This window comes from Macadamia integrifolia, unplaced genomic scaffold (assembly GCF_013358625.1).
Source record: "Macadamia integrifolia cultivar HAES 741 unplaced genomic scaffold, SCU_Mint_v3 scaffold1998, whole genome shotgun sequence".
In the NCBI taxonomy this organism is placed as follows: domain Eukaryota; kingdom Viridiplantae; phylum Streptophyta; class Magnoliopsida; order Proteales; family Proteaceae; genus Macadamia; species Macadamia integrifolia.
Genome location: NW_024868458.1, coordinates 142,688 through 152,497, shown reverse-complemented (window position 1 = coordinate 152,497; position 9,810 = coordinate 142,688). Strand labels below are relative to the sequence as shown.

At 38.6% G+C, this 9,810-nt stretch overlaps 1 protein-coding gene across 1 annotated transcript; it reads left to right on the top strand.

The window, feature by feature from the left end:
* The first annotated feature begins 836 nt into the window (after positions 1 to 836).
* On the top strand, positions 837 to 3,340 carry LOC122065413 (zinc finger protein MAGPIE-like). The gene is made up of 3 exons (XM_042629233.1): positions 837 to 1,110; positions 1,247 to 1,643; positions 1,958 to 3,340. Exons 1-3 carry the CDS (start codon positions 996 to 998, stop codon positions 2,829 to 2,831), a joined length of 1,386 nt encoding a protein of 461 aa, XP_042485167.1. The 5' UTR covers positions 837 to 995; the 3' UTR covers positions 2,832 to 3,340.
* Positions 3,341 to 9,810: the final 6,470 nt, after the last annotated feature.

Sequence of the window (9,810 nt, the reverse complement as noted above, 5' to 3'; positions counted from 1 at the left end):
TGGAGTGGCAGTGACTGGGATGTGGCTCCATTGGATCAAACTAGGGTCCACTTTAACCATGGTAACCAACTGAATAGGAAAAAATAAGTATTGGGTTCTTCTGGGTATTGAGGAACTTGAAGCATAGTTAGATCAGAATCACATCTTTCCTGTTATGGGATAGAGATCAAACCATGATCTCAAGCTGGTGTCAAAAAAATTGGAATCTACTGGAGGCTATTTTTTAGTTAACAGCTCAGTCTATTGGGCTTTGAGCCTTAATTTTTAGACTAACCATTGGTTGAAACAGGTTAAGAATCAAGATTTAAGTGCACAATCAATAGTGAGATTTAGTTTTGTATGGGAAGGTGCAAGAATATCTTGATGTTATCAAAGTTGCAGAGACAAGTCTCTCTCTCTCTCTCTCTCTCTCTCTCTCTCTCTCTCTCACACACACACACACACACCACACACAGATATTCTGTTTGGGGTCTTGGTTGGAAGTAGATCTTTAGTTTCCCCTATGGGGCTATGGTCGTAGTAAATTTGGTCTGTAGACTAAAATATGTACAATTGGAGAGTAATTAAACAAAACGAAAAGCAAACCAAATTATGTGATAATCAATCCAATGGGAAAAGTATGGAGACTCACTTTCCTCCGACCTTATCATATGTGTCATCATCATGCACCTTCGAGCTTCCCCCCCACCCCCCTCCTTTCTCTCTCTTCTTTTTCACCCTCTTCCAACTTTAACTTTCACCGCCCCTCATAATATAATACTATTCTCTTCAGACCAAAAGCGGGTAATAAGACTGTACACACACACACTCACACACATAAGAGGAAAGACAGAGAGAGAGAGAGAGATCAAATCCTTCATTTATCAGCCCATGTTAATTAGCATTAGTGCCATAACACAGGTACTCTTGGTGTTGGGTTTTCTCTTGATCTCATCTTTATTGATTTTGCTTCTTTGAGTTTCTTGAATATTGATTCCAAAGACAAAGAAGTTGAGATGTTAGAGAAGATGGCAGGAGAAGCAATCTCAAATTCTTTCACACAAAACTCAACTGCTGCAGGATCCAATCCTCCTCCAATTAAGAAAAAGAGAAATTTACCAGGAACCCCAGGCAATCTTCTCTTTCTTCATCATCTAGATTATATATTATTGCTTTAATTATCTCTGTGTTGTGTGTGTGTGTGTGATTCATGGATCTTCATGTTTTTGATTGATGATCCTATTTGACTTATGGGTATGTTAAATAGATCCCGAAGCTGAGGTCATCGCCTTGTCACCAAAGACTCTAATGGCTACCAACAGATTCTTGTGTGAGATATGTGGGAAGGGTTTCCAAAGAGATCAAAATCTTCAACTTCATCGGCGAGGACATAACCTTCCATGGAAGCTCAAGCAGAGGACTAGCAAAGAACCAAGGAAGAGAGTCTATGTATGCCCAGAAAAGAGCTGTGTTCATCACCACCCTTTGCGGGCTCTCGGTGATCTCACCGGCATAAAGAAACACTTCTGTCGAAAACATGGAGAGAAGAAGTGGAAATGTGAAAAGTGCTCAAAGAAATATGCTGTGCAATCAGATTGGAAAGCACATTCAAAAACCTGTGGCACTAGAGAGTACAGATGTGATTGTGGGACTCTATTTTCGCGGTAATTATAGCTTTCTTTCTAGCTTTTATATAAGGATCATATCATTCATGTATTGAGACATTAGTAGGAACAAAAATACCTATCAAGAAAATTGAAGCTAAGGAAGCATGAAATAATTTAGTGGTTTAGATGTTTTTGTTTGTAAGAGTGTGCAAGAGACAAATAGGTCCGTCTCTCCATTTGGCTTTTAGGTGAAAAGGAAATGAGACATAATGAAGACAAATAGATTTCTAAAAGGATATATATTGTTGATTTCCCATAGTGAGAATGAGATATCTTAACTTCTTCTCTCTCTTTCAATTTTATGCCAACAGGAGAGATAGCTTCATCACACATAGGGCCTTTTGTGATGCATTAGCAGAAGAAACAGCAAGAGCTACAGCAGCATCAAATGTCATCAATGCAACTACAGGAAACTTCAATTATCATCTTATGGGGACATCACTAGGACCCAGCATGGTCCAACATTTCTCTTCTATTTTGAAGCCACTTTCAAGCAATGAGGCAGCAATTGAGCAACCCAGACCTGGTCTTTCTTTGTGGATGGGCCAAGGATCCCAAGTCAACAAAGCCTTAAGCAATAATCTCCCAGAGTTACATCACATGGGATCTGCTAGTACTACAGCAACATTGTACAGTGATCCTTTCATTTCATGTTCAAATCCTCTACAATCAGAGTACCAATTCAATTGGGTTTACGGAAGTAATAAGCTCTCGTCGACCAATGCTGGCGCGCTAACAAGCACATCACTGCCATTAAGCAATGTTAAGGAAGTAAGTAGTCCTCAACTAGCAAGTGCTCCATGCTTGTACAGTTTCCAACATCAACATGATCATCAGCTACCTACAGCAAACATGTCTGCAACAGCTTTGCTACAAAAAGCTGCTCAAATAGGTGCAACTTCAACTGATCCATCCTTTTTTGGGACTTTTGGAGTCAAGTGCAACAACACTCAAGTTGAAGATGAAAGCAAATACAATGGATTGTTCAGTCCAAACCCAACACCTAAGATGGGAACTGATTTAGATGGCGGCTCAATGAACAGTTTATCCACTTTGGAAAATCATTTGCAGATGTACCCAAGGAAACGCCCTAACACCCAAGATGATACAGGAGGACAAACTAGGGATTTCTTAGGGGTTGGTGTTCAAACCATCTGTCCATCATCAATCAATGGATGGATCTGATTAGAAGATGGGTTTCCAGAATCATGCTTATCCTTGAAAAAGCATATAATAGTTTTTAATAAAGTGGGATTGAAAGGGTTGGGTGGGGAAGGAGGATTATATATTTGGAACTTTGCAGGGTGAGGAGGAAAAGTAGTATAAGTGCTTCTCCTAATTAAGGAAATGCTTAGAAGCTTGCTGAACAGTGTTGAAGGAGATCCATGCATATTCAGTTGGACCTTGAAAACTGCTCCCTTTAAAAAATGGTCACTTTCGTTTTGAGAGAAAAAGGGGGTTAGTGGGGGCAAAGCAAGAACTCCTTTTGAACTCCATTATTGCCTTGCTTCATTTCTATCATGATTGTAGTCTTTTCAAAATGGGCTTATAAAAGTATTTCCGCGTTTAAAAGCTGGATTCAAGCTCATAGGCTTAGCTAACCTATGTAGCCGTTTCTTTCATGAAGCCATGCATATTTTGTATTATAGAACATGGAGAGGATATTTTGGGTTAATATAAGTATCTAGATCAAACTTGGGCATGGAGACATGAAAATGGAAGTAGCTAGCACCCAAAATTGTTGATAACATAACCATATATGATGTTTATTCTTTCCATCTAGTACATTAGTTCATGTTAATTATACTTAGGAATGTATGCAGTTATATACTTGGGAGCCGGTTAGGTCTAATGCGACCTTTTGACCTTTTGCTCCTTGGTGGCTTTTTGTTTGATTCAAGCATCATAATCCCAGACACAGTATCTTCTGTGGCATGCCTTGACAAATCCTTTGCCGACTTAGTCTTTCCTTCGGTATAGGAATATTTCTATCCCTAACTATTTGTCTTTGTTGGAATGTAGTAGAAGATATTGATCATTTATTCTTCAATTGTCACACAATGAAAAAGGGGTTTCTCCAAAATTTCAGCACCTCACATATTCCCTTTTCCTCCTTAGATGAAGAATGGAAATGAATTAAAAATTTAAAGGAAACTTAGTGTGTGACTTGGCTATCAAGATTGTGAAAAAAAATTCGCTGCTGCCCGACAGGTTGCAATGGAATCCCGTGTGCAGGCTGCTTGAAAATATCCTCTTAGGGTGAAATTTTTTACTCTACCCTTGAGATTCCATTCCTGATTCCAGAGGTTGCAATTATTTGACTACATCCAAGGCCACAGCCAATTTTCGTTTGTTTTTATGCTATAGTGTATCGATCACATCTGGTGGGAGAAAAATTTGCAAAGGTGGATCTCCTCTCCTCGTACCTTCAACCAAATTTGAAGTTCTATTGCCTTTTACATACAAACTAAGGTCAATTTCCTTCATGCCTCGGTTTCAGAGACATGCAACAAGGAATCAGCACATAGTTTCTTCTTGGGCTTTTCAGATTAGACGACTCTAAGTTGCCTTTGTTCTACTGTTTGAATTTTGTTTTCTTGGATTCCCTCTTGGGGTGCTTGTAGTTCTTTTATCTTTTAATAAATCCCATTCACCCCCAAAAAAATATACCTGCTATTTTTCTTTATTGCAAAAAATTATATTTAATTTCTGTTCAAATTCAATGAGGCCAATTGCAGTACTTTGATTTTAATGGGCTTCAATGCAGCTTGGCTACTCCCATTTCACAGAATAGGAAAAAGGAGGAGAAAAGAGAAAGAGAAAGAGGAAAGGAAAAGGAAGATAAAGGAGAAAGATAAAGAGTAGATTAAATTCTTGTACCAGTCTCTTGATCTATATGCAATTAACTTTTGCATGCAAAGTGAAGAAAGAACCTAACATGGGAAGTAGGGCTTCCCATGATGTGTCATCACTAGCAATGCCAAGCTACAGGGTCTTTATGTTCCAAGCATGGTGTCCATTATGCATAGTTCGTGCTACTGCAAGGGTTGTCAATGATTTGTTACATGGGGTACCATTATTGGTGTCAAGTACGTGAAGAATCAAGTACAACAGATTCTCCAATGCTAGACTACTGGAAAGATGGGTAATATAAGCAAAAGAAGATTCTCTACTTTATATACTCAAGGGTGAGTTTTTCTAAGGGGATAACAAGCTAAAATCGTGCATATTCAAAAGGGGAGAGGGATAGGTATGTTGTTGGTATATAGTAAGCTAGCAGACAACACCAATAAGGGCATCGAAAGAGGCATTATACAGGAAAGGTAAGGGGTCATTTCATAAAGGGAAGAGAGGGATAGACACAATGGATGCTTGCATATGGTATACAAGCAGCATACCCAACCTTTTTCTTAAAAAATGTCTTTTTTTTTTTTTTGTAGAAAAAAAAGTGTTTTTTTAGGCATCACTATGCCTAGTAGAGTATGACTCTTCACTTATTGCCACTTGATAGTATATGGGTTAGTCCATGTGATAGAGGACCAGACAAGCATCTCATTGGAGCATTTTCAGCTTAAAATGAGTAGAGGAAGTCGCTAAAATTACAAAAGATGTCATTTTGTATTTGATATTTATCTCCATTTGATGGCATTTTGATAATTTTACTAGAACTTTGAAATCAGAGTTTGAACAGCTTTCCTTGCTTACTTTGGACTAATTAAAAGTAGGTCATTGAGATGTATGTTGAGTCCTCTATCACATGGACTAACTCACATATTGCCATATGACTAATAGTGAAGCATTATACAACATTACGCATAGTTAAAAAATATGAGTTAATTTTTTTTTTTTTAATTCACATTTAGAATGACTGTTTTCTATGTTTGGATTTCTTTTAGGGTAGTACTGTTTCAAATTGGAAGTTCAGAAGACTAAAGAGTCTTCGATTAATCAGATAAGGAAAACAAGTATTAATTAAACAAATTAAATAATCATACTGATGTTGGTGCAAGATGGGGTGGATGGCCCATAACTTATAGAAATATTATTTCTATGAATTAGATCTATTATGGGTTAAAAAAAGTCTATTATATGGGACTAGTTCCCTAGTTAAGTCTATAGTTCTGCAGCATATGGAACCAATGTAAATAAATAGTCATAAATTTCTGAATTTTGGAGGTCATTAATTCTCCTCGATCATTTAAATTTTAATTCTTAAGCTCCTTGGAGTGTGTAGTAATTAATGGTGAAAATAAATCATGAAATTCTTCAGCCGTTCCATTTGACTGAGTTATAGGTGATGCATTCTTTATAATTAGTAGAGATAGGGAGGGCCAACACTGCTAAAACAAGCAGAAGATTAGAGAGTCTATTTGGCTCAGATTTATGGGGTAGCCAACAAGCAAGAAGAATCACTACTTATTCAATACAAGGGTTTTCAGTCTAGTCCTTAGGTCCCCCACACCCCACCACCTTACCTACCCTATGTACCTTAAGTGGTATTCTCTTCCCCTTTTTATTAATAAAAATTCCTTTTAATCTGTAACCTATCCCCAACCCCCAAGAAAGGAAGGAGAAAGGGAATAAAAGAATACTTAAAGGGTTTTGGGGGCTTATTAGGTAATATTTCTTTTCTTTATCTTCTATCAATAAAATTTCAATGGTACCATTTTTTTATTTTTTGGTTGATTCAGTGGTACCATTCATCCCCAACCCAACCTCGGCATAGAAAATGTAAACTACACTTCTCTTTCACCAAAAAATGTGAATGGGCCTCTTGGAAATACACCCAAGCACCCAATTTAGATAGAGTATTTATATATGAAAAAATGTTAGCTTTAGATGTAGAAGGGAATCTCATTCTAAAAAATTCTACTGGGTTTTTCTATTTATTGGAGAAAAGGTTTTTTGAGTCCTCCTGCAAGATATGTTAGCACCTCTATATCAATCTTTATCCTCAAATGAATGACCTCACTGTCTTTCAATGTACGACACTGCTTTGTTGCTCCTCATTGTTCCACTCCTTATGCATTTTACTCAAGGACATCTCTCCTCTGCATTATGATAATACTGATGGGGGGATTTTCTTTATTGTCATTTGGGTCTAGTTTCGGGCCATGGCCGGACACTTTGCACTTCATCCAGTAAGGGAAGAAATGATATTACACACTCTCTTTCTCCCCTTTAAAAGGTTTTGCACAGAACCTTTCTTCTTGCTATTTTATGTATCATTTTCTGAAAAGAGAGGGACTAAAAAGTACTAGGCTTACTGGGTTACAAAGTGGATAAAGAGCACATTATTTTAAGGGATGGGCTTTCCACGGTGCCAGCGTGGGAAAAAAATTGTTCACTATTAGTATTCAGTGGCTTGAAGAAGATATCAATCTATATGAATTCCACATTTTCAAAAAAGATAAAAAATAGAAACAAAATACACATATATGGGACTTATAATTTTGTGAGAAAGCATGGGCAGAATCCGCACACGGACAACATGTGAATATTCTCCCCTTAATTTTAAATTGAAAAAAAAAATTTCTCTGAGCTACCAGGTTGGAATAGAATCCCCCACACCATCTCACACCAACAACATATTGACTGTTAGATCGATGAGAAATGCCTTAACCATTCAATCTGTGGTTGCATCTTTCTTTCTCCACTGCCATTGCATCATCTCCCTTTTGCAATCCTTTATAGCAGTACCCCTTGCATCTCCCTCTCCTTGTATCTCTCTTCGCCGCTTCCTTTCTTTTCACCCAAGATGTTAGCAAAAAGATCTGAAAAGTGTCAAAGTACAATAATTGTATTGTTCAGTGGCAGCATCTACTGGTTGGACAATGAGCTACTGGTGGTCATCAACTGGTAGTTCTTGTAGTGTTGAATTACACTATTTGCCCATGGGACCCTCTACGAGCGTGATGGCCTAATCCACTTTGGTTTCCACACTACATGGAGCCTACCCTCTTGACTTACACCCCTTGTGAGTCCAAGGTGGTGGGTCCACGTGGTTTAACCCTGGGGTTAAGCCATTTTGGTTAAAGCCCACTTGATAGGCAAACAGACCCCCAACTAACCTTGCCTATAAAAAGATGCAAATGAGACTTTCACTTGAAAAAGTCACGGGAGAGGGAGAAAAAAGAGGAGAAAAAGAAGGAGAAGGAGAAGAAGAAGGAAGTTGGTGAGCTGTCTGGCCACCCCCCCTTTGTTGTCGGAGCTTTCAAAGGTAAGGAGACTTTCCCCCTTCTTTCCTCTTTCCATTTTGGGTTTTGGGTAGGAATAGAATCGGGGTTTTGCCAAGTTGGAGGGGTATGCCTTGACCCCGGTAACATTTGATTGCCGGGATAGTGTGCATTACACTCCCTCATATGATTTCCTACTTAAAGTGAGCTACTCAAGCTCCAGGAGCATTTTAGCCAAATGAGGGTTTAGGGTTTCGGTTGTTGATTTGACATAACTCCGAAATGGCTCGATGGAAATACGATCAACTAAACTTAAATAGAAGGTGGGAAGACTCTCTACAAACCTCATGGAACAAATCCCAACAATCAGACCCAAGGGAACAAAGCCTCGTAAAGTTCAACAACTTTTAGGCTTGTCATTGGTAGGACCACTACCCATCGGTGAAGTCCCTGCTCTTGATGGGCCACTATCCTTGTCACCGGTTGGACGGTAGGAATGGACATCTACCGGTGGATATCAACCGGTGGTGTCTGAGACGTGGTTAGCCTCTGCCCATCCAACCATTAGGATAGATATCTACCTGTGGTACCTACTGGTGAGCCTTACTGTCTGTCCTTTTGATAGTTTTTAGGGATTTTTTGGGATACCCTCTTAGACACTTTTTTACTCTCATTAATGCTCGTTTACCATTGTAACTAGGAGTGTGATGATTATATTCGATGAAGCCTAGTGAGGTATACATCGGGCATTTTTACTGGGGTTTAGGCTCACTAGTCTACAGACGAGGCTAGTGGTGATTTGACTTTCTTTGGATTGTTTTAACTTTATAATTGATCTATGCCACTGAAAGCATATGCTGTGATTTTATAACATGTATGCTCTATTGAACTATATAATTGTGATACAATGATTGATTATGTATGCGTGGGACCCAGTGTGGCCAAGGGGAATTTCAATACCGTGAACGCCACAGTGTGGATTGCATCATGCATCTGGGTGCATTAAAGCTAGGCTTGGACATGAAATGTAGTGTGGTCGATGTGTGATTCCATACTAACTATTTATATATGCTAGATTAAGCTTGGAAATGGAATGCAGTGTGGCTGATGTGTGATTTTCGGCATTATGTGACCATCCTAACTGTATCAATATGAATGACATATAGGTTATTGTGGTTAGGTGTAATACCCTATGCTACAAACCATTTCCAACAGGGAGTTAGGTGCTGGATAACCCATTATAGTAGGTCCTATGAACCTTTCTAGAACGCTACTCCCATGGTACAATATGATTATAGCCGGAGGTGGGAACTTGCCCGATGTGGCAGATGTGTATTTTTTGTGTCGTGGCTGCCAGGAAGGGGTTATCAGGGTTTTTTTTGAGAGACCAATGTCATATTCTAGAATCGGAAAGCTTCTATCCATGACTAATGTTTGTATCGCTAAGTGACTGATGTGCCATTTCCTGGACTAAGGATACTGCCTAATCTATCGTGATATTATGAACCCAACTTAGATGTATGTTAGGTGGAAAATAATAAAACTAACTACATCATTTCACATTCATGGACTATATGTGACTGTTTGCATGAACCCCATCCTCATTGAGCTTAGTTAAGCTTACACCATGATTGTGCTCTTTTTAGATGATGATACAGGTATTGTTGTACCAATGAATAGCGACATATCTTCTTTAGTGGCCGACTATAGCGAAAACTGGTGGACACCAAAGGCGGAGGAGCAAGACAGATTATATATGCTTACGATGCCTATGTCTACAATGCTCTATGATTGAGAGAGGTGCTTCCCTTTATCATCTATTTGTTGTATTTTTGGATGTTATGATTTTGGATATCATATGTATGTCTTAATACCTCTCTTATGAGGATAAAATTTTGTTATGTAATATAATTAACATTTAGCTTCTCCCCAATCATTGCTTTGATTCCAGAGCAATGATTTTAGTTGGTTCAGTTGTGCTATGATTG

Excerpts from the sequence above, each read along its gene's own strand:
- LOC122065413 (XM_042629233.1), top strand. The coding sequence starts at position 996 with ATGTTAGAGAAGATGGCAGGAGAAGCAATCTCAAATTCTTTCACACAA. Across the intron at positions 1,111-1,246 it reads AAATTTACCAGGAACCCCAG|ATCCCGAAGCTGAGGTCATC; the intron begins GCAATCTTCTCT and ends TATGTTAAATAG. Across the intron at positions 1,644-1,957 it reads TGTGGGACTCTATTTTCGCG|GAGAGATAGCTTCATCACAC; the intron begins GTAATTATAGCT and ends TTATGCCAACAG.